Genomic DNA, 26,957 nt, shown 5'->3' on the forward strand with positions numbered 1-26,957 from the left:
ATAGGCGTAGCCTAGGGGTAGTGGTGGAGGGCCCACCCCAACTCAACTTTTGACCCCAAAGCTGTCATTTTTTGTCAGAAGTAACAGTAGATAAAGGGAAAACACCAGTTTGAGACAGCATTTAAATGTACTGCTAAGGACTTGGTGTGATTTTATTAGTTGTCAAAAATATTCAAGGAAAATGTGGACAGGTATAGCTGGCCTGTCCCCGATCGGCTAGTAACATAGACATCTACAGAATACTCTGCAAATAAATACTGATTATATGACTTTATAGTTAATTTATGTCACATTCATTTGCGAACATAAAAAATTGCTTACAACATAAAACAATTGTAAATGACCGTTCTAACTAGGACTACAAGAGACAATATACATACTCAAATTAAAAAAAAAACAACATACCAGTTAACTTACAAATTCATACAAAACCTTCTAAAACATATTTTTAACAATTAGAATAAAAAAATCATGTGTGCTATAAGATTCTATATATTGTATGAATAGAAAAAAACATCTCTGATATGAAACTACATAAAAAGTAGTATATGACCAAGGCGCTAGTCATGTTAACAGTAAGATATTTTCATTTCTGTTTTGGGGTATTAACCACTTGCTATAAGTTAAACACGTTTATTCTATCACAGTTTTTTTAATTTGGACTTCAGGGACTCGGATGATTACTGGGAGATTGAATACACCTAATAATTATATTTCATCTCTTAACTGATAAGCCAATTTCTGGTAAGATGGGTGATAGATGCTATAGTTTTTTTATTACAACACTAACTTTTACTAAATATGTGATAGGTAATAGGTGTAGTTGTAGGGTCTGAAACATTAAATCAGATGTCAGAGTATTCCACAAAAATGACCAGACAATTGAAACTTTTTGCAACAAAATCATGTAAATTCAATTGCTTCTAATGCTTTAAATGAACAAACCATTTAAGACATACTAACACATTGTACAATGAATGGAAATGACCAAATGTCATGAATGGTATGTAACATTACTGAAAGGATGCAAAGGGAACAGACTACATATTTATACTGGAATGTGTTCAAAAGAGGATGCACAGTGGACATCACTTTTTGTTTTGTGTATGTTTCTCCCCGTACATTCAAATAGGGCAGTTATATTGCGATCTTCTCAGATCGTTCAGCACGACTTTTATGTCGTGTTATTGGTTCTGTTTAGTTTCTCAGCATTACCATTTCGGCCTGGTGATTCCAATACTCCCGCTTTCATAGCCTTGGGTATTGTATAATCACCCCTTGGATATGGTGCCTGCTTTTTAATTTTGTCTTTTGACAGTTCCTGTGATATATGCAGGCTCCATAACCTCAGATCCCCTTTCTAAATTCCAGTTTGTTTAGTTCTGCCCATTGTTTTCTCGTTTGGGGCTAACCCATTACTTTATCTGGGGACCAAACGCCGCTTTTCGTGGAATTACACGCCACAACACGTGTATCATTGAAGGTTCCATGTGCACCGCCGTTTGAATACATCTGCGGATGTCTCTAAATTGCTTTTTTGTACTTTTAACATGTGTAAATGTTGAGTTCTGCTCAACCCGGGGCTAGAGGGCGTGGACGGTAGCATGCATTTCCACTACCGTCCATGAACTGGCTCAATCAAACCGAGCCTGCAACATTTTCATTTTTGTCGTGTTGAGCGACCTGTGAAGTTTCCACTTTTTCTATTTTACAATTCTGCATATATGGAACTGAAAGCTGCTTTTGCATTCCTTGTAAGCCCTTTCGCGGAAACCATAGTGAAAATGAATCGTTTTATTTAATGAATAAAATAAATCAGACACTTCACAACTGCAAATATACTCGGGGGACATTTTCGGTCTTACACGTGCAGATGATTCAGAGAAAAAAATCATGACTATCCAACAGGGAAAGCCACGTTCTGAAAACGCAGCCTCCCCGAAAGTAAACCAAGCACAGACGCGCACACGGCCAACACACACACTCACACAAAACAAACACGCAAGGACAAGACAAACAAATAAAGGAACACAGTGGCGCACCGTCTTGGAACGTTCTGTGGCAAAACCACCACAGGTGCACCTAACCTCACACTCCACCCCCCCCCCCCTCCCCACTATGTCAATGTAGTAAAATGCATTTTGTCTTCTGGTACAAAGTTTGTCATCATTTCGTAAGTCGATATTGCTAATATCCAAAAATATACATCTAATATGAAAAAAGGATTCGTTCACAAATTTGATCGAGACAGAGACAGTGGCACTACTTTTCATCACCCCTTTGATAAAATAATATTACTTCCGCTTGTCGTTTGCATAACTTTTTATTACCGTTCGGTCGATAATGCTTTTAAAATACAGAAGCGAAATTACAACTTCAATTTTGTTTGAAGATAACTTTTAGGATCATGTTATTTCAATTAATCGCATGAAAGGAGAGATTGTTTATTTCTTTGCATGTTTGTTCGCGACAACCATTATTTATATCATGAAATGACATCAATACAATGTACCCTTACCTGGCGACCGCCCGCTTAGCTCAGTTAATAGAGCGTCGGTCTACGGATCGCGGGGTCGTGAGTTTGATCCTCGGGCTGGGCGTATGTTCTCCTTGACTATTTGATAAACGACGTTGTGTCTGAAATCATTAGTCCCCCATCTCTGATTCATGTGGGGAAGTTGGCAGTGACTTGCGGAGAACAGGTTTGTACTGGTACAGAATCCAGGAACACTGGTAGGTTAACTGCCCGCCGTTACATGACTGAAATACTGTTGGAAAACGGCGTTAAACTCAAAACAAACAAACAGACACACTCTAACCTGACATTACCGTTTCGTTTGTTGTCATACGTGTACATTGTTCAGTAGCTATGTGCACTATTATCTTTTTAACCTTTACCCTGCTAAATTTCTTAAATGGACTTGCCCATCATCCAATTTTGACAGTACCACTTACTATTGGAATGGATTTCTACCGAAAATTTACTGACTGAAGAGCGAACTGTGCAGACCATGATCAGCCTGCACGTCCGTGTAGGCTGCTCTTGGTCTGCACTGGTCGCAAAGACAGAATCACTTGCCTTGCAGCAGGCCAAAGGCAAAACATCCCGTTTTTTTTTCATTCGTAAGATGATATCTCATCGTGCATATTTATTTTTTTGTTTTATCCTTCTTGTCTGTATTCATACTCAAACTGCTGAGTGGTATCGATTGGAGGGAACTTCTTTGTTTTATTGTAGCGTTTTTCTTGTTTCTCTGCACCTGTCGCGTCGTATACGATACTTTTCAGGTCTTACTCGTCTATAAATGACATGTTTTAGCCACAAAAAAGTAATGACATAGCAATATGTCAGTATATTTTATGTTTAAGCACCAATAATGTGGTAAATTTTCGTACATGCCCTGTTTAAGCGCTAATGACATAGCTTTTTGTCCATATACACCGTTTGTAAGCATTAAACATAGTTTGTTTGTTTGTTTTTGGTTTAACAGTTCCTGGATTCTGTACCAGTACAAACCTGTTCTCCGCAAGTAACTGCCAACTTCCCCACATGAATTATCAAAGGTGGAGGACGAATGATTTCAGTGTTTTTTATCAAATCGTCACGGAGAACATACGCCCGCCCGGGGATCGAACTCGCGACCCTGCGATCCGTGGACCAACGCTCTCCCTACTGAGCTAAGCGGGCGGGCTGCATTAAACTTAGAGTGTTAAAATCGAGAAAATAGCTAATTATATTTGATTCATTATTTATGAGCAGTTTTGATTTTCAGTCAAACCCTTTGCAATAGAGAATAAATGAAAGATGAATATAGCATAAATTCAAAGACGTCTTGCTCTCCTTAAATCATAAAAAGTTTCATTTCTCTTTAAATCATTATTTTACACTTGTTTGTGACTTCTAAAATAAACGAACCGTTTTCACCAGAATTAGCCAGAAGTGAAATCGTATTTTCATTTCATTCTTCGAATTACAGTTGAAACTCGGTATCTCAACCTCGTGTATCTTGAAAGTCCGGCTCGAATCTCGAAATTCCGACTATCTCGAAATTCCTGCTACCTCGAAAATCCGGCTATCTCGAAATTCCGGCTATCTCAAAAGTCCTGCTACCTCGAAAGTCCAGCTAACTCGAAAGTCCGGCTATCTCAAAAGTCCTGCTATCTCGAAATTCCGGCTATCTCAAAAGTCCTGCTACCTCGAAAGTCCCGCTATCTCAAAAGCCCGGCTATCTCGAAAACATCTCAAGTCTCGTCCAGGAAATGATTATGTGCAGAACGTATTTAAATCGAATTTGGTTATCTCGAAGAGAACCATTCCATCCATTAGAATTCTAGATACCGAGTTTAAACTGTGTCTCCAAATCTGAAAATTATTTCAGTTGAAGCTACCCTGTGGAATAGTAGTGTCAAGTTTTAAAACATATAAAATGTATTTTGTTTTTCTTTTAGGTTAACCGTCTCTAAGTTAGATTCTTTACAAAAGGAAAAAACAACAACAATCTTTTGAAAATCTTGAAAGCCAAATGCGACGCACAAACAAGGATCTCTGGTGTTACCTAATGACCGTAAATTGTATGAACTCAGTAACATTAGCTGTAACATTATGAAATATTTTACGGATGAACGTCATACAGATTTAAATCGGATTAAATCTGAAGAAAGATTATGTAAAACTTCCTAGAAGAAAAGGAAAAATAATCCTGTCTGAGAAATTAATTTCCTCGGATTATATTGTTTGCTAACAGAATCAGTAAACTGCAAAACGCGAACTATTTGCAAGACGTTGTACCTAAACAGAACTGCACGCAACAAGGTCAGTTTTACAATGTACCAAGTGTATAAATCTTGCACAAACATATTTTGAATGTAGGAGTTTTATTTAACGCATACCTAGAGACGTAACAAACTTCTATGCCTTTTTAAGTTGAATCCATTTTGTACAATTATTAAGCAAGAAAAGTACTAGCACACTCATTAGCATGAATTGAATCTGTTTATAGATACTTATAAAAATTACAACACCTCCTACCCATTTTCAATTCATTTAAGAAATAATTTATAGCAAAACCGTGTTTTAACGCTATTTATACACAATGGGACATTATACGTCGGGCGTAATAATTTCTTTCGTACGACGTATCGCTAGAATATAAATAGTGTTTAAATACGGTTTTGCTATAAATCATTTTGATTCTTATATGTCTTTTATTGTAAACTTTAGATCAAATATGATAGAACTGTAGAACGTCAGGACCGGAAATGGTAATTTAATACGTCTTGCGGAATTATTCAATTAGGGCGCAAATGATGGCGAATTATTCTGTACAGCTAGCCAACCAACAAATGTGTTTGTAAATTAATCAAGACATTTGTTCTATATGTCATTTCGTTTTAAACATGTTTTTAAAGTAAATAAAAGTTGACGTCAACATAATATCATTGTAATAATTTTAAGCATTGCTAGTCATATTGAAATGCTATTTAAAGAATTAAGCAACTCTTTGCTCTACTGTTCATTCTTAGTGTCTTCTTTAATGTCCGGTGCTAGGGGGCGTAGTCAATGTTGCGTTTTCCATTACTGCTCATGAACAGTCTCTATCAAACCGGGTCTGCAATGTTCATTCGGTGATTCCGAGGGATCCACTTTTCTGATTATATTCTTAAATCATTCAATGCAGTGAAAAGGTTGGCTTAAGAATACTCAAAATTTGATTAAAAATGGCGGCAATTTGTTTGAATGGCAACGTTAAACAAAATGGTGGAGTTAATTTGATTTTAGAAAAATAATCAAATTTCACTTACCTTATTTTGAAAACAGTTTCTCTTTTTTTCCTCATTTTACAAAAGAAACTATCATGCCTTTCATCTTAAGTTCAAGACACTTCCGGTAATTCATCTATAAACATATGAACAAGGGTATGTTCAGGTGAGTGAAAATGACGTCATTAACGACAAAATGACTGATTCGCGATCAGATTTTAATATTCTGTTTACTTCTGCATGTGGTTATCTACTGTTGAAAATTCTTTTACATATTTTAGATTTTCTCCATATCTCTGCAATTTACAAGGTCATACATGTAATTTTAACAATAACTTATCTTTCCTCAGATGAAATTGATTTAACGTTAAATGCAACAAAAATGTGTGAAATGTATGATTCAAGGACATAACCCTTTTTATAAATTAGTTTGCACTTTGTATAATGACAAAATCGTTATATAATAAATTAATAATAAAGAAGTATGCACTTTAAATAATAATATAAACACTCTATATTAAGAATTATGCACTTTGTATCCTACCATTACGCATTTATCAGGCAGATATCTGCTTGTCGTGTAAACTTGAGATTTATTCAGACAATAGAGGTTTTATACGGTCACTAAAACTGACGTACTACTTTTTCAAGTATTTGTAGAACTGGCAGTGTAAATTGGGTCAAAAGTTCAAAGGTCAAACATTTTATCGTTTTATGAGAACAGCCACGGTAACAATCCACAATTACGTTACTCTATCCTAGTATACCTCAATAGGCTACATAATGGTAAGGTGTCGGTGTTTAAAATCTGAGTGAATCGACCTTGACTTTGTATATTGTGGCGTTTTCTCCTTTCTGGTTAAAAAATTAGACATATAACCAGTTTTAAGCATTTTTAGATCTTAACCATTTGTGATGAAAGGAATTTCATTTACCTCAAATTGTCTTGCACAGAAACAGAATACTAGTAAATTTAAGGTAGAGACTGCGGGCATTTGAATTTATCACAAGCGTGATTTTCGGCTGTGTTTTATCCGAATCAGAACCACATTGCTTGTTTCGAACACGACTGCCCTGTTAGCAACTATGATCTAAAATATACAGAAGGCAAAGTATGGGATAAAGAATAATGTTTTATTGTAAGGAATCGTGTGTAACTGAATCATACATGGGCGTAAGAATTTACAAATTAGTAAAAATATATATGTCATTGAATTATTTTTGTATCGAAAACATTGTTTATACTAATGTATGTTGTACACATATTTTATTGACTGCAGGATAAATAGAATATTAGGTTACTTTTTTTAACTTAAAAATAAACGCCTCGTCTCCGAAAAGTTTATCCCACTCAGCAAGTCTGGGGATAAACTTTTTCTCCAACTTGGCGGATAAACCTAAGTTAAGAAAGACAGTAACCTAATAATTATTTTCTACATATGATGATATAACGACTTGATATAGTATTCATTTTATATAATGACATATATAAAGGCATATTCAATTCAAAAATAAGGACATAACCACACTATTATATAAAGAACAGTCACCTTTATATACAGATAGGACCACTTAACATAAAGTAGCAACCGCTCTATATAGAAATGTATCCACTTAAAATAAATATGTATCAACATAATGTAATGTCATTTCTGCTCATAAGACAACTGTGGCTTTCCATATTAAATATTGATAAACCGTAATCAAATAATTGCATTACGGCATCGCGTGATGATCGCTCTCAATACGATATATGCACCATTGGAACATTAAATGATCAAATTTCAATCAATCTAACTGTGCAAGAATTACAAAATAACATGACGATTATTAACTTTGAACAAATTCATGGAAATATTTATTGGTTTTAATATCAATATCAATATTGTCAATCAGTCCCGTCTAAACAAAAATCAATCTCAATACCGCAGATATCTTGTTCGACTCAACACAATTGTGTACACACGTACTAAACATTAATGCCTAACAAGGGATATGGAATGAGTGACGAAAGTAGGGCAATGTTTCACCTTATACAAACTATCGCTTATTTTCTGAAAGTCTGCATACTGGCCATAGTGATCTGGTCCAGTGATATGTTCCTCTTCTATTTCGTTGCTATAAGGTATACAGGACACTAATCGAGGGGCAATTTCGGCAGCCTTCTTTGTTTTTGTTGGGTTTAACGTCGCACCGACACAATTATAGGTCATATGGCGGCTTTCCGGTTTTGATGGTGGAGGAAGACCCCAGGTGCCCCTCCGTGCATTATTTCATTAAGCGGGTACCTGGATAGAACAACCGATCTTCCGTAAGTCAGCTGGATGGCTTCTTCACATGAAAAATTCAATGCACGAGTGAGGCTTGATCACATATCGGTGAGGGTCAAGCCATTTGAAGTCAGCGACCTTAACCACTCGGCCATGGAGGCCCCTGCCTACATTCTACAAGAATTTTTCTTTAATATAGATTGTATGTAAACACTTTATAAGTTAACGTTGATTCAATGTTTTCTTTATATATCGTTGGAACATATCGTATCATTGCCTACTCTTTTGTTTAATCACCGACTTACCACGTCATATCACTGTGTTTTACCTGTATAACCATACTCATTGACATACCGCATCATATCATTGGACAATGCTTTGTCAAAACATATTCATAGAAACATCACACCATATCATTGTATATTACATAATTTTTCAAAACTATTCATTGAAACATTACATCATATATTTGTATATTGCTTATATTTTCAGAAATACTCATTGAAACATCACATCATATCATTGTATTGTTTAAATTTTCAAAAATATTCTTTGAAACATCACACCATATCCTAGTGTTTTGCTTAAATTTTCAAAAATATTCGTTGAAACATCACAACATAGCATTGTATACTGCTTAAATTTTCAAAAGTATTCGTTGATATATCAAACCATGTCCATTTCATTGTATATTATATATCAAACCATGTCCATTTCATTGTATATTACATAAATTTGCAAAAATATTCATTGAAACATCACTCCATATCATTGTATGCTGCTTAAATTTTATTTATTTGTTTTGAAACATCACATCATATCATTTTATATTGCTTATATATTTCAACTATTTTCACTGAAACATCAAACCGTATCATTATCGACTGCTTAAATGTCAAAAGTATTCATTTAAACATCACACCATATCACTGTATATTACTTAATTTTTCAAAAATTGATTAAAACATCACATCATATTATTTTATATTTCTTAATTTTCTAAATATTTTCATGACAACATCACATCATATCATGTTATATTGCTTAATTTTTCAAAATTGTTTATGATACATCACATCACATCATTGTATGTTGCTTAAAGTTTCAAATATATTCATTGATACCTATCATGGTATGTTGCTTAAATATTCAAAATAGTCATTAACACATCACATCATATCAATGTACATTGCTTAAATATTCAAAATTGTTTATGATACATCACATCATTGTATGTTGCTTAAAGTTTCAAATATATTCATTGATACCTATCATGGTATGCTGCTTAAATATTCAAAATAGTCATTAACACATCACATGATATCAATGTACATTGCTTAAATATTCAAAATATTCATTGATACATCACAAAATATCATTGTATATTGCTTAACTTTTAAAAATATTAATCGATACATCACGCCATATCATTTTATACATTACTAACATTTTCATAAATATTCATTGAAACATCACACCATATGATAGTATATTGCTTAAATTTTCAAATATATTCATTGGAACATCACATCATATCATTGTATATTGTTTAACCTTTCAAAAATATGCATTGATACATCACATCATATCAAATCATATCATTGTATATTGCTTACATTTTCATAAATATTCATTGACACATCACATCAATATATATTGCTAAAATATTTAAAATATTCATTGAAACATGTAAAATAATCAAAAGTTTTATGTAAGGTAAGAAAGTACATTAGCCTTGGACATATCACCAGTCCATATCTGTCAAGTTGATATATTGCTGATGCATTTATGTAATAGTTTATTATATCAAACCCACACGATGTATACGTCAAGTTGTCAGAAAACGCATATAACTGATGTTAGGAGATGGCTATATATTGTTTTAGATAATTAGTATATAGAAAGAAAAAGGGTCAAGGGCAGTCCTGGTGTGGACCGATTGTCCGAGGCAAATACCTAGGAAATGGGTCTCGTAGATATTAAAATTAAGTTATTAAATATTCTACTGTGTAAATAAACATCAAAAATAGTTCAGCATGTGTTGTTGTTATGGATCGACTACGTTACAAACATCACTTCATATCATTGTATATTGCTTAAATATTCAAAATATTCATTGATACATCACAAAATACCATTGTATATAACTTCAATTTAAAAAAAAATATTAATTGATACATCACGCCATATCATTGTATATATTGCTTAAATTTTCAAATATATTCATTGAAACATCACGCCATATCATTGTGTTGTTTAATTTTTCTGAAGTATTCATTGATACATCACATCATATCATAGTAAATTGCCTAAATTTTCTTAAATATTCATTGAAACATCACAACATATCAATGTATATTGCTTAAATATTCAAAATATTCATTGACATATCACATCAAATCAATGTATATGGCTTAAATATTCAAAATATTTATTGATACATCACATAATATCATTGAATATAACGTCAATTTTAAAAAATATTGACTGATACATCACGCCATATGCTTGTTTATTGCCTTTTTTTAATTTATTCATTGAAACATGACACCATATCATAATATACTGTTTAATATTTTCATAAATATTCATTGAAACATCACATCACATCATTGTATATAACTTAAATTTCAAAAAAATATTCATTGATACATCACGCCATATGATTGTATATTACTTATTTTTTTAAAATATTCATTAATAACATCACATTTATTTATATAATTTTATACTGCTTTTTCAATGACTAAATTCGTGCATTTTTATTATGTTGTGAAAACTGCCACACCATATCATTATATACTACTTAATCACATTTCATTCACTTACATATGAGATAAATTACCGTTTTGTGTCGATTCGCCATAAAACCCAACTCACTCACTCACTCTAATACGCTTGTCTCTGGTAAAACACTCTTACGCTAGAATGGCGTCACGTTAACGTGCGGTGACGTCAACGTTTTTGTTGCGACCAAGAAAGAGCGCTTCCATATTTTATCTACTGTTTTAGATTAAGGGCGTATTAGAATCGAAATAATTTATAGCACAACCATGTTTAACACTATTCATACACTTTATGTTAATACGTCGTACAAATAATTTCACGAGGTCCTCGTGAAATAATTATGCCCGCCGTATAACCACCCATCGTGCATAAATAGTGTTAAAGCACTCTTTTGCTATTAATTATTTCTTAATTAAAATGTATTCCTTTTCATATATTTTGTGTAAATATTCATGCACTAAAAATGACAGCATTATCTATATAACTTATTTTGCTTTCTCAGCTCAGAAACTGTCTTTGCTTACACATATAATTTCATACCATTCATTAAACATGACTGTCAAAATTATCACATCATTCTAGCTAGTATCCTGTCCAAAATATGGTAACTATTGACGTTTTAGTTGAATTATAAATTTATGGATTAAATATAACTATGTAACAATATTTATATATTCGCTGTCATTATATCATACATTTTAAATAAAGCCATCACGCCGGCTTTCATTAATATTTTATGCAAGATTAAACCTTTCTACGGCATTTCAAAACAAGTTAAAACCATTTTACGGCATTTTCAAACCAGTTTTTACCATTCTACAGCATTTCAAAACAAGTTTAAACCATTCTACGGCATTTCAAAACAGGTTGTCTGACTGTTTTTGAAATCTGGCGATATACCTTTAACAAATTCGTGTAGATGGAAAAACATCTTCAAGTGTTGGTTAAACAAAAATGCAACCACCATTTGAGTTGTGACAATACCATATATATATACATGTACATCGATATTCATTAAAACAATTTTTTTTTCAAATATAATTCTGGTCAAATATCACAAAAACCATAATGCAAAGATCAGTTTTCAAATCTTAACATCTATTCTTTGAGTACTGCTGTATCCAAAGATAAGAAATCCTGTAAGTACCATAGCGGTTTTAATTAAAGTGTTCACTAAACAGACAGTCTGCACCGCCCTCTGTTGGCGACGTTTCGAAGCGAGGTGTGAAGGAATTTGTACCAGGTCATCTAAGGCACGTTTCTGCAAATTTATTTTGAAATTCGTCCAGAAGAATCTAGGGTTTCTACTATAGCTATTGAAGGAAAAGCTTCCTTGCCGGGATTTAACTGATTTCAGGCAATGTGGCATTCAGATTGTCCAAAAGTAATGATTTTTGCCTATAAAATTTTGTCGTAGACGCATCTTACGAAAACTTCTATTTTTTCAATTTGCACATAGATCTAGATCTAAATATAACTTTTCACAGAGTTTCTCCATTCATACCACAAATATCTAGCTCACAACTTGGACAGTCATATGCTCATATAAAATGTACAATGTACAATAAAACTATACAAACAGCTAGCCAAAGATTCTTACCATTGAAATATTTTCCACATATTTTTTTTACCACATGTATTTCCTTCAGCATACTACATTGCCATCATTTGTCCAACGCTTGTTGTTAAAGTTAAATATAAACAATGATGTGTCGTCTGTAAATGCATGATTATCCGTATCCACCTCACATGCTCCAGATACTAACAATGGTCTATCTTTAAAATTGTTGCTTTTGTAAATATTTTTATTGCCATTATTATCCAGACTTGAAGAACTCACTTTGCCACTATTAGATATCGTATATAAATCGTCACCACTTATCACATATTTATCATTTGATGACGTGTAAATGACGTCATCAATGGAAGTGATGACGTCAGTTCCAAAATGTTCAGACCAAGTCTGTGTTTCTTTAAAGATGAAACTTGTTGAAGAGTACGAATGTACTTCATTATTATCTGTAAAACAAATAAAAAAAATAGTATTCATACATGTTCAAAAATCAAAATTATGGTATGAAAAAAGCATGATGTTATATAACTTCGCTCCATCTTAATTACTGGTCGCTGCGAAGAAGCGTGTTATTGCCTAAATCTACTGGGAAAAGGAAAAAAAATTGAGATATGTTTACCTACTAGCAGTTGGGACCTCAGTGACGGAAATTTTAAACACGTTATTCTATTTTTCCACGCTCTTGGAGTCCAGTCGTTTCTCTTTTGCGGCGTACGCCGTTTTGCCTCGGGCAACCGGCTAAGCGTTCGTTTCATTTCCCGGCACATCCCGGGGGGTCTATCCGGCTTGTGCCGATGAGCGCCGGTCATGCGAGATAGGCAAAGCAGCAAATCATATATACTGAACAGAAAAATAAACTATACAGTTTTATAACTGGGGTATTTTTATAAAAAAAAAAACTAATTAATAAATCACTTGTTTTTTTCATATAACATTACACTTGAAGAACTTCACTTGTAAATTTCTTTTAAGAATCAATCAACCGTGAAGTCAGTAGTCCCATAACAACCGTTTTGCACGAAATTCACGTGCGCCTGTAATTAACTTTTTTTTTTTGTGAAATTTTATTTTAATTGGAAATATTGATAATTGACGAACACGAAAAACAGCATAAAGCTTAAAAAATATTGTTGGTTGCACCGCAATACTGAATCAAATTTAGTGCGAGCGCCCAATTGGGATGTTACAATGCAACTGACGCGCAGAAGATATAGCCTTTCAAACGGCTATTGTGGGACTACTGACTTACGTTTGATTTTTAAAAAATTATCACGTGAAAATCTTCAAGCGTAATTTTGGTATGAAGAAACAATTAAAATTTGAAAAATTAATTTTTCATCGCAAAATATACCAGTTATACGAGTGGATAGTTTCTTTTGTTGTTCAGTATATATTCGCGATATAAAATTGGTTGAACATATAAAAATTTGGGTCAATAACATTAAAGGTAGAACCATACTACAAGAAATATTTTGCTAACTTATTTTGATAAGGTCTCAATAGAAAAACATAATAAATTGGAAATTGATCTTTTTTATTTGCACCTCATGTGGCCGGCGTATGCTGAAGCGTTCGTTTGTTTTTCAACCAGCGAAAATTATTTTCTTGCCGCTCACGTGACCGGCATGTCCAGGGTTGAGTGAAACGAATTGACTCTTGGTAAGAATACAAATTCAGGTAATAAACCTGTAATTACGATCGGCAATTTCCGGGTAACTACGTATTCGCCGTATGCGATTTCGGCATTCTCCGTTCGTTAAATTAAAGTTTTGCATATTTTACAATTAGATGATAAAAAGATTGAAACAGATGACAAGGACATTTGCAGACAATTGTAGAAATATCTTATACCCTTCGTAACGGCATATGTTATATATAATTATTTGAAAACCATCAACAAAAAAGGATGGCATTTTTTTCTGCAACAAATCAAGTAATCATGTATTCACTGCCAAGAAAAATTGTTCTAAACAAATCAAAGTATCATGACTCGTTGCAATAGTTTGAATACTGATAAAAAGTTTTTGTTTGTACGCAAGGTGAAGGAACGAAAGGATGACAAGTGCTTTTGAGAACATTAGGTTTTGTTTTCTGCTAAGTGACTTCTAGCTCTAAAACATTGTAGTGGTCACTTTAAAATTTCAAATAACAAAGTACTTGACAAAACGGAATAAATTACGATTACTTGATATTAAGTTGTTAATAGCGTTCCTTCTTCTTTTAAACCACACAGAAAAAGAGAAAAGACAGAATAAAAACGTGTTATCTTTGTAATAGTAGCGTGACAATTTCTGCCATTATGATATTAAGGACTTCAGTTTTCCCCAAAATATACACTTTTAAAGAGAGCTAATTTTCTTTTTTTTTTCAAAACACACTGGATGTGCTCGATCGGCGCGTCATTTTGCTAACTAATTCCGCCAATCAAAACCACCTAGTTTGATGTTACAGTTAAAAAAAATGTTGAATTCGAAATCAAGCACACCCACTATGCTTAGCAGAAACGTTTTTATACCTTTGAAGAGATATATAGTATCCGAATCCGCAAACGAGGCTATGACTTTATTGCTGGTTGACTGGAATAATGTAGAGATTTTCTGTGTAGTTTTTGGACCGGAAGTGACGTCACTGATAGCATCATACGTGTAAACATTGTCATCACTGAATAAATATATTACATCTGTAAGACACAACAATGCGTCTGCGACACATGATGAGCTCTTGGCTGAGGTAGTAGCGATTGTTGTTGTTGTTGTTGTTGTCGTCGTAGGAGCCTTTGTAGTGGTTGTTGTCGTAGCAGCGATTGTAGTTGTTGGCACGTTCGTAGTTGTTGTTGTTGGAGCGTCGTTTGTAGTAGTAGTAGTAGTTGTTGTTGTTGTCGGAGCGTTTGTAGTTGTCGTAGGAGCGTTTGTAGTGGTTGTTGTTGTAGGAACGTCTGTAGTGGTTATTGTCTTAGGAGCGTTTGTAGTTGTAGTTGTTGTTGTAGGAACGTCTGTGGTGGTTGTTGTTGTTGTTGTTGTCGGAGCGTTTGTAGTTGTTGTTGTTGGAGCGTCTGAAGTTGTTGTTGTAGCAACATGTGTAGTTGTTGTCGTAGAAGTGGATGTTGTAGTACTTGAAATCTGATAAAAGTACAATATATTATTCATCACTTTCTGAACTGTCCTGTCCTGGGTTTGGTGTGGGCGCATGTGGAGTAGAGCTAGAGGGAGAGGATGAGGCTTGTGGTGGATTCTATAAATAGCAACAAAAAAGCTAAGCTAATGGGAAATCGAAATAACTGTTGAATGTTTAAATGAATGTTGTCACACCAAGTCAATTTATCTTTAAATAAGTAGTGTCACGCAAACGAAAAATTGTATGATACGAGTACAAATTTTGATAAACATAAAATATTACTCCAAAAAATATTTTAGACACGTCTTTCAATTTGAGTTAAAGCTCGAATAACAGGCTAATGATATTTTCAGACACTCCAACCTACAATACTAAAATCAACATTTCTCTTTTGATTTTCTGTTAAAGTAAGGTATAGCAGTATTAAATACAGGATATTACATGGGTGTCTCAAATTCATATTGAATTTATTGAACGAGTTAAATAAAACAATAAAATGCGGGGCTCTGTCGACCATTTTCTCATTTTTATTAAAATAGATTAATAATTTCAATGTGGAAAGTCACAAATGTAATATTTTTTTATCACATTTTAGCTTTTCCTACGGAAACATTAAAAATTCTACTTTCTTTAATCAGTATAAACAAGTTAATTTGAATAACGTCTCCTTTATACTATAAACGACGTCGACGTCAAGGCTTTATTACACTGGTGTATTATCAATTTTATGCAATGACTTTATTTAACTCTCGCGACGTCAAACATGTGATTAAAAAGATTATTATGAATAACTGCTATGTTAAAGTGCTCTAATTTTACTGTTATCCATAGAAATTTACTGTCAGATGAATAAAAAACAATGGATTGAAGGGGAAAGGCAACGTTTTTTTTTATATTAGGGAGTGAAAGAAATTTCAAAATCGGCTTCTTTTTCTGGTCCTTTGGGATCTTACATATTAATCAATCAATGGATGTATAATAGAGTTCCGCTTAAGCCGGTGCTAGGGGTCGTGACAGGTGTTGCACATTTCATTGTCTCTCATGAACAGACTCAATCAAACCGAGTCTGCCATTATTGATAATGAGAAAGTAATGAACATTTCAATAGCTGACATTGAAAAACTTAGCTATTTTGTTTCCGCGGGAACATAAAATAAAATGGTTTCTATATATTTTTAAATATCTATTAGAACTGTATTTCATTTTGTAAATAGATGATGTTGTTTTAACTTGAACGAAAAACACTCCTTATCATGCTTCATATCTTCATACTCAAGAAACTTAAGATTTTTTTTTTCTTTTGGATTTAATGTCGCACCGACACATGATAGGTCATATGGCGACTTTCCAGCTTTAATGGTGGGGAAAGACCCCAGGTGCCCCCTCCGTGCATTATTTCATCACGAGCGGGCACCTGGGTAGAACCACCGACCTTCCGTAAGCCAGCTGGATGGCTTCCTCACATGAAGAATTCAACGCCCCGAGTGAGGCTCGAACCCACATCGATGAGGGGCAAGTAATTTCAAGTCAGCGACCTTAACCACTCGGCCACGGAGGCCCCTCAGAAATTAACCTATCTATAACAGTACTGGTAAAAATAATATGTAAAAGTGTGCAAAAGACGTCATATACACACTACGATGGATTCTTCAATGATCAGCCACTTTCTTAAATTTCAAACTGCTACATCTTTTTCAACAGTTGTTCTATTTTAAAAATTCTAAAAAGAGTCTTGACAATGAAAAAATACATATATGTTAGGTTCTTCCCTTTTGATAATACTAATACTGTTCATTAAATACTAAAACTGTGGAACAGAAAGCGAGAGGAAACAGATAGATTTATACTCATAACCCAAAGCATAACGCTCCTTTAAGATCTATACTTTACGCCGTACTGTGTACTAACAAAATGTGTATGAAACAGATTAATTTAAATATGTTAAAATATTGATTACTTTGTAACACAGAACACTGTGTAATGGGGAATAAAGAAGGATTTGACTAACTAGTGCACTAAAATTGCTAAACACAGGGGTAATTTGGCAAAGCTATACAAGAAAAGGCAATTTCTCATATGTTTTATTATCTTACCAACTTACTTATTTCGTGGGGTCGTGAGTTCGATCCCCGGGCGTGGGTTTTGTTCGCAAGGACGATTTGAACTACTACGCTGTTGTGTCTGAAATCATTCGTCCTCCACCTCTGATTCATATGGATAAGATGACATTTATATGTGAAGAACAAACTAATAGATTAGTACTGGTACAGAATCTTTGAGCGCTGGTTAAGTTAACTGTCTATCGTAACATAACTGAAATATTGTTGAAAATCGGAAATAGACCCCAAAAAAACTTGATGCTCTCAGGCAAAATTAAATCGCACAGTGATTTTGTTTGGAACGTCTCTTTAATAAAGGTATAAAGTATTACAATTGGAATTTTTGATTGATTAACGAAAAATTACAAAATGTTTCGACTTTTTTTATAAAAACGAATAACGATTATCTATACAAATGTATTTATAAATGCCTAATATTCCAGTATTCAAGAATATCAACAGAACGATGTTACGTGAATGAAAAAAAAAAATCCTACAAACCTCATACATATATTCACAACTTTTATGTAGGTATACGGCTGTATTCGTTTTCATTTCGAAATAGGGGTTAGTGAAATCCAATTCATATAAACAAACACATGTCTTTTGCATTCTTTGATAATTAAAACCACAGCAACTCCCTGTAGACGCGCAATACTGCGAACACTCCAGTATACTTCTACTGAATTTCACCGGATATGATGTCACTAAATTTGATTCCTGCTTGATTTTGGTAAAGTCTGAAATATTAATCGAACAATCACACTTGCATATACATAGAATAATAATAACATGGATAAGAATAAGTCTGTGAAGTACATAATACTTTAAACACACGTATTTAAAGGTACTATGAAACAAAATTAGAGAATTGTGTTCCATGATCTCTTTGTCCGCGGGTTGGAAACTTTAAACCGATGTCAATTTACCACACCGACAATTCTTAGTCACTTTTACTAAAATTTATTATTACAATCTTCTTATTCTTCCGTTTATTTGATCCAATCAAATATCCTCCGTTGAAATAATAAATCATGTAGATAAACAGTATATGTTTAATTTCAATTTCTTTTCAGTTTTACTTCCTTTTTTATCTCACTGAATGGTTTGATAGAAATCTGAAAAAAAAAACACGAAGATTCTCTTTATTCCAGAATATTTCTAACTGTATATCCTCAGTTGTTTTTTAATTTCATTTTTTCCACAAAAACCATTGTTCGAAATACAAAAATATTCTAATAAACAGTAGCCGTATAATTTCAATTTCTCCATTTTTTTTTATTTGTTTATTCTTTTATTGTAGATTTTTGTTTATTCTTTTATTGTAGTTGTTTTTTTTTTTCAGAAAAAGAACCAACATGTATTCATTTCAGAAATATAGGTCTTTACACAACAATGTACATCTTTATTCCAGAATATAAACAGCAATATTTTACTAAATGCATGAGACTTATAAAAGTACATCAGTCTTGCCATTGCCATCGCGAGATGCTGTGTTAATCGTGTAGAAAGATTGTTCACTATCGGAAAGCACTGCCAGATTATCTTTCTAATTAAGTTAAAGGGATACGGTCTGATATTCAATAATGTTTTCATGAAACTGCATAATTAGTTTGTAACAGGCATACAGACACTAAATAGGAAAATGGCGCGAAAAAATGTAGTATCATAATGGCGAATTCAAATAGTCCTCAATTGGTTTGCTCTGTAGAGCCATTTTCCTTATTTTCTCTGTATTTTTTTTTGCTGAAATCACTTGACAGATTTATGTTTGACATGTAGATAGCATTTTCATAATGAAATTTTAACCATACACAATTTGTCATGGAAACTTAGTTCATACACCAGCACTACAACTTTGATGTCTCATTATTTAGCTGGTTTTGCAGTTTGTATGTTTGACTGAAACTATTTTTCTTGCATCAAACATGACCCCCACTTTTCTTTTGATTTTTATTCAGCACTGACAATATTCTTCAAGAAAATGTAAGTTACAGACATTTAATATGGGTCCTGATGTGTACTGCGGCCATTGGAAATATGTCAATTTTATATAGAATAAGGAAGAATTGCTATTTAGTGTGTTGTAACCTATAAAGCTCATCACAGCAAAACGTTTCTTTTGTAAAATTTTCAGGTTCCTTATATTTCTTTGTGACCATATCTATTGTTATTAAATCAATTATTCGGCAGATTATAGCATGTCTCGCCTTGATCAGATATTAAGTAATGAAATATTAGACCTTTGATTGATATTTCTTTTCATAAAGTAGTCATCATGCGCATTTTTGCAGCTTCTTTGTCATATTTTTATAGACGGCATATACACACTGGTTAAAGGGCAATGAATGCCTGAAAATATGTTAATTTCATACAAAATAAAATCTGTAAAAAGATCCTTTGGAAGCAAAGAATGCAACCAAGAAGAATAATAGCAGACTCGGTTTGACTGAGTCTGTTCATGAGAGGTAATGAAATGTGCAACACCTCTCACGCCCCCTAGCACCGGCTTAAGCGAAACTCTATTACACACATGTTGAATGAACTCCATGATTCCAAAGGACCAGAAAATATAACAACATTGAATCCAAGTACGAGGAGACTTTTTACAGCCGCCATACGGCACTTAAAGATTACTGTTGCGATAGTTAATAAAACCTGTAAAAAGATCCTTTGGAAGCAAAGAATGCAACCAAGAAGAATAATAGCAGACTCGGTTTGACATCCTCAAGCCTTTCATAACGCTGAAACAATTTTATAAATTGGACCATTATTGAAAAAAATATGGCAGTTTGAAATTTAAGAAAATAGCTGATCATGGAGGCAGCCATTTTAGTGTGTTTATGACGTCATTTACACACTGCTAAATTCTTTATTTAACAAATAACCTTTTAAATGTTTCTTGAGTATAGGATGTAAAACATGTAATTTCCGTCATTATAGCTGGAAAAAGTAGAGGAATAAGTAAATGCAATTCAAATATGTATCTGGAAATTTAATTAATCCGCCATTTTGTTTTTTTTGTTGCCATGGAAACAAAATGGCTGCCATTTTGATCAAATATTTAAATGCTCCTAGCTTACTCAATTGTTAGCCGATTTTGAAAGTTCTTTCACTTCTTTAAATGATTTATGAAATCCTAGCAGACGGAATAAACGTAAGAACAACATTGCATTTCCCTTTAAGGTACGTGTGAAATAAACACCTGAAAATATTACACCAGTAATAAACTTTATTTCATTGTATATTTATCATATTAAAGTGACCACGCCACAATAGACAAAGTAAGATTCAGTCTTCAACGGACAATTAGAGGAATATAGTCGGCAAAAATACAACTGCACCTAAGGTCACTGTTATCCCCCAACATGTTCCAATGTTCCAAAGTAGATAGGACAGTGCAGATAAAGAAATCCCCGCCAGGCTCTAAATGTAAATAATCACGTGACAAGAATCTACCTTTAACGGATAGTTGGCTCAGACATTTTATCTTATTTGACTGTCGTTAAATTTCTTATCTTATTTGACTGTCCTTAAATACCTGCTTAACTAGGTAACCTACCTTTAAAGGTGGATAATCAGATTTTGGCCATGTAACAGATTTGTTCGAAACTTTAGCATCCGATCATTTACACTCATTTATGTTCACTTAACACTTAATACAAATTAGAGTTTCACCGGAGGTATTTTTAAAATTTCATTTTCCTATCCTGGTTGCCCAACCAAGATAGAGTTATTTTATCATAAGTATAAATTTGATAAACATACTTTGCCTAAGGAAATGTATAAATATTAGACATATTGTAATATATTTGTAAAATATTTGCATTAAAAATTATGTATTTAGATGGAATTCATTAGAAACGCAAGTTTGAAAAATTATTATTACCTCCCTTTGCCTATCTTGGTTGCGCAACAAAGACAGATTGGAAATAAATGAATTCAGAAGCTACACACAGCTTTTAAACTTGCATTTTGGTTCAGATTGTTCAATAGTTGATATGTCTATCAAATGCAAATGTAAAACTAGACATTGTATCGAAATAAAAAGAAATACCTAGCTTTTTATATACTTTCATATTAAAGGGGAGTAATTACAAAATTTTATAAAAATAATAAAATATACATTTCAAATAGGAATCTAACTAATGTAATCGGTCTTTTTGTTCCTTAAATAATTCTCTACCAGAATATACAAAAAGTAAAAAATGTCATTAAATGTTGTTTAAATGTGATTGACCACCTTTAATTCAAAACTCAAACATTTCACTAATGGAAATCTCATGTTGTGATGATCATTCTGCGAAGTTAGATTAAAATTAACCCTTAGCCTGCTGCAGGCGAATTTAACAGCCTTTGCAAACAGCTTGGAACCAGATCAGACGCCGATTAAATCGGCGTCTGATCAGGTTCCAAGCTGTTTGCTACTCTGACAATATCTCTTCCAATTTTGGAGCAAATTGAATGAACTTTACAATTTTAGCAGACGCCATTTCCAGCAGACGACAATTTATCTAGCATGCTAAGGGTTAAAGAATAAATGGAGCGGAAGAGGAGGCCTTAATTACCCGACTGGACAGTATTGTAAAAGCTTAGAACATTCGTACTTCCTTTATCGGCTTGCGAACGACCTGTCAAAGTCATTGCCGTGACATTAAAATATTCGTTGTGGAGATACCGACATCTTCATTAAAAGGAACAAACATATCTCTATTAGGGAGTAAAATAATTCCCTGCAAACATCAGCGTGAGTAATCGGATAGTTTTCTTGTACAAAGAAAAACGAAAAAAAAAAAAAAAACAGCCCGGTGAATTTCTATTTGTTTCTAAGTTGAAGTTTTGAATTTGTCAATACTTTTCTCGTTTAAGAACATTATACAGAAATTTATGTGACATTTTCACTTTTGTTGAAATGTATATGCAATGTGCAGAAATATGTCGTAAATGAAAACACAAAACAGATAATCTGTCAAGAATCTCCGATGAAAAATCAAAAGACCGTCTCCCATTCCTCATTTTCTTTACGTCCATTATCTGCTCCTCCTTAATTAAACATGGTATCAAATAATTTTTATTTGAACTAGCCTAAGTGTTTCCATTCATGCGAAAATATTGAAAGATATTATTGGCATTGCATTATTGTATATAGGTGTGCCTTTCGTATCCTGTAAACAATTCAAGGATCGATGTACAAGAGCAATATCTTAGAGATTATTATCAACGAACCGGTATCCGGAAGTCAGATATCAATTAAGAAAAGGCAAAAGGTATGTAACAGATATATTGTATCAAAACAACTAAAGTTGAAAAAAAGATGTATACACGCTGTTAAGTACGAGAGTACTTTGACTTGTGATAGAGAACAAGTATTCGACAAACAATATAACGTCCTAAAGAAGAATTTGCATTCGGTCTGTTCGCTAAAATTTCGCGCATGCGCACTCTACTTAAGGCAAAAAGACATGACCGCAGAAATGAAAACTACGTTAAAGTTATATCACATTTCAATCAATTTTTGACAATATGAGTCTGTTTTGTAATAAATTACCATTGCAGGACAAAGAGGTTGGGGTAGGGGTGGGGCCCGCAACTGTCAAATTTGGGAGAACAGAGAGGGTGGCGTTCCACACTCACTTTCTTAATCCGTTTTTTGATTATACTAAGAATATAAAAATGGTTCAGACTATAAACATAATAAATACCAAAAGTTATTTAAGTTCTTGATACGATGCAGATCTTACGAAATTAGATTATTGTTTTCAATGTAAGCATCATTTTAAAAGAAATTTTCCAAAGGATCTTCTCATAATTTTTATTTACAATTTTAGGTATTGTGTTATGTTTTTTTTTATTTAAAAACAGCCCCGCAACGTGATATATTTGTCCGAGTGCATATTTATTATGGCATCGATGACTAAAGTGCAAAAGTGAGTCACAACAAAGACATATTATAAGATTCGGTATTTTTATGACCCGTTCTAATTAGGTGACAGCCTCCAAATCACAATAAAGTCCAATGGTCATGATCACCAAGGTGATCTATGTTTTATTATGTCATTTGCATAATTATTATATAATAATTTCTCGTATATTACTAAAACAGCAACTTCAGTTCTGTCAAGCAAACATCAAAAGTTTCCAAACTCTTCGTAGAACAGAAGAAATGCTTTTTTCCCTGCAGTATTTTGGTACCCCGCTGAAAAATAAAGAAATATACAAAAGGAGAAGCAACGTTCCAAAATAGTTCTGTCCCAATGAAGAGGAACTCTACAGCGGCGTATGAATATGTACAAAACGGGCGTGTGCATGAAACATAAAGAGAGTAGAGCAAATGAAGGACAAAACAGACACAAATATAAATATATAGTATGGCACCACTTCGGAACGGTCGGTGGCAAAAACACCATTTGAGATTTTAAACATTTAAAGAGGCAAAATTGGTTGAAATCACTGATGATCTTTATTTATGCACACCATATGCGAGACAATAAATTTCACTGGACAAACGTAATTTTAGCTAATTCCACACCTAAAAGAAAGACAATTATTTACAGTGGTAACCGTAATTCTAGCTGATTCCATACCATAAGCAAGGAAAGTTATTTCACCGGACAAACGTAATTCTAGCTAATTCCACACCTAAAAGAAAGACAATTATTTACAGTGGAAAAAAAATTCTAGCTGATTCCATACTATAAGCAAGAAAATTTATTTCACTGGACAAACGTAATTCTAGCTGATTCCATACCATAAGCAAGAAAGTTTATTTCACTGGACAAACGCAATTCTAGCTGATTCCATATAATAAGCAAGGAAATTTATTTCACTGGACAAACGTAATTCTAGCTGATTCCATACCATAAGCAAGGAAATTTATTTTACTGGACAAACGTAATTTCTAGTTGATTCCATACATAAACAAGAACATTTTTTTCACAGGACAAACGTAATGCTAGCTGATTCCATACCATAAGCAAGAAAATTTATTTCATTGGACAAACGTAATTCTAGCTGATTCCATATCATAAGCAAGGAAATTTGTTTCACTGGACAAACGTAATTCTAACTGATTCCATACCATAAGAAATTCAATTAATTTCATTGAACAAAAGTAATTCTAGCTGATTCCATACCATAAGCAAGGAAATTTATTTCATTGGACAAACGTAATTCTAGCTGATTCCATACCATAAGCAAGAAAATTTATTTCATTGGACAAACATAATTCTAGCTGATTCCATATCAAAAGCAAGGAAATTTATTTCACTGGACAAACGTGATTCTAACTGATTCCATACCATAAGAAAAACAATTAATTTCATTGAACAAACGTAATTCTAGCTGATTCCATACCATAAGCAAGGAAATTTATTTCATTGGACAAACGTAATTCTATCTGATTCCATACCATAAGCAAGGAAATTTATTTCATTGGACAAACGTAATTCTATCTGATTCCATACCATAAACAAGAAAATTTATTTCATTGGACAAACGTAATTCTAGCTGATTCCATATCATAAGCAAGGAAATTTATTTCACTGGACAACCGTGATTCTAACTGATTCCATACCATAAGAAAAACAATTAATTTCATTGAACAAACGTAATTCTAGCTGATTCCATACCATAAGTAAGAAAATTTATTTCACTGGACAAACGTAATTCTAGCTGATTCCATACCATACCATAAGCAAGAAAATTTATTTCACTGGACAAAGTAATTCTAGCTGATTACATACCATACCATAAACAAGAAAATATATTTCACTGGACAAAGTAATTCTAGCTGATTCCATACCATACCATAAGCAAGAAAATTTATTTCACTGGACAAAGTAATTCTAGCTAGCTGATTCCATACCATACCATAAGCAAGGAAATTTATTTCACTGGACAAACATAATTCTAGCTGATTCCATATAATAAGCAAGAAAATTTATTTCACTGGACAAACGTAATTCTAGCTGATTCCAAACCACAAACAAGAAAATTTATTTCATTGGACAAACCTAATTCTAGCTGATTCCATACCATAAGCAAGGAAATTTATTTTACTGGACAAACGTAATTCTAGCTAATTCCATACCATAAGCATGAAAATTTATTTCATTGGACAAACTTTATTCTAGCTAATTCCATACCATAAGCAATGAAATTTATTTCACTGAAAAAACGTAATTCTAGCTGATTCCATACCATAAGCAAGGAAATTTATTTCACTGGACAAACGTAATTCTAGCTGATTCCATACCATAAGCAGGAAAATTTATTTCACTGGACAAATGTAATTCTAGCTGATTCCATACCATAAGCAAGGAAATTTATTTTACTGGACAAACGTAATTCTAGCTGATTCCATACCATAAGCAAGAAAATTTATTTCATTGGACAAACGTAATTCTAGCTGATTCCATACCATTAGAAAGAACATTAATTTCACTGGACAAACGTAATTCTAACTGATTCAATACCATAAGCAGGAAAATTTATTTCACTGGACAAATGTAATTCTAGCTGATTCCATACCATAAGCAAGGAAATTGATTTCACGGGAAAAACTTAATTCAAACTGATTCCATACCATAAGCAAGGAAATTTATTTCACAGGACAAACGTAATTCTAACTGATTCCATACCATAAGCAAGGAAATTTATTTCACTGGACAAACGTAATTCTAGCTGATTCCATACCATAAGCAGGAAAATTTATTTCATTGGACAAATGTAATTCTAGCTGATTCCATACCAAAAGCAGGAAAATTTATTTCACTGGACAAAGTACTTCTAGCTGATTCCATATCATAAGCAAGAAAATTTATTTCACTGGACAAACACTGATTCCATTATGGTATGGAATCAGCTAGAATTACGTTTGTCCAGTGAAATTAATTGTTTTTCTTATGGTATGGAATCAGTTAAAATTACGTTTGTCCAATGAAATTAAATGCCATGCTTATGGTATGGAATCCGTTAAATTTACGTTTGTCCAGTGAAATTAATTGCCTTGCTTATGGGAAGGAATCAGTTAGAATTACGTTTGTCCAGTGAAATAAATTGTTTTTCTTATGGTATTGAATCAGTTAGAATTACGTTTGTCCGATGAAATTAATTTCCTTGCTTATGGTATGCAATCAGCTAGAATTACGTTTGTCCAATGAAATTAATTGTCTTGTTTATGGTATGGAATCAGTTAGAATTACGTTTGTCCGATGAAATTAATTTTCTTGCTTGTGGTATGGAATCAGTTAGAATTACGTTTGTCCAGTGGAATAATAGTCTTGTTTTTGGTATGGAATCAGCTAGAATTACGTTTGTCTGGCGAAATTAATTTTCTTGCATATGATATGGAAT

General features: G+C 33.1%; 1 protein-coding gene across 2 annotated transcripts; it reads right to left on the bottom strand.

The window, feature by feature from the left end:
• Positions 1-6,897: 6,897 nt before the first annotated feature.
• Positions 6,898-19,236, bottom strand: LOC128551072 (uncharacterized). 2 transcript variants are annotated; one of them, XM_053531410.1, is made up of 3 exons: positions 18,105-19,236; positions 14,906-15,509; positions 6,898-12,836 (listed from the first exon to the last, which is right to left on the bottom strand). In XM_053531410.1, exons 1-3 carry the CDS (start codon positions 18,483-18,485, stop codon positions 12,463-12,465), a joined length of 1,359 nt encoding a protein of 452 aa, XP_053387385.1. In that variant the 5' UTR covers positions 18,486-19,236; the 3' UTR covers positions 6,898-12,462. The 2 variants fall into 2 exon arrangements, with proteins under 2 accessions (XP_053387385.1, XP_053387386.1); XM_053531411.1 differs by having other exon boundaries at positions 14,906-15,621.
• Positions 19,237-26,957: the final 7,721 nt, after the last annotated feature.

This window comes from Mercenaria mercenaria, chromosome 19 (genome assembly GCF_021730395.1).
Source record: "Mercenaria mercenaria strain notata chromosome 19, MADL_Memer_1, whole genome shotgun sequence".
In the NCBI taxonomy this organism is placed as follows: domain Eukaryota; kingdom Metazoa; phylum Mollusca; class Bivalvia; order Venerida; family Veneridae; genus Mercenaria; species Mercenaria mercenaria.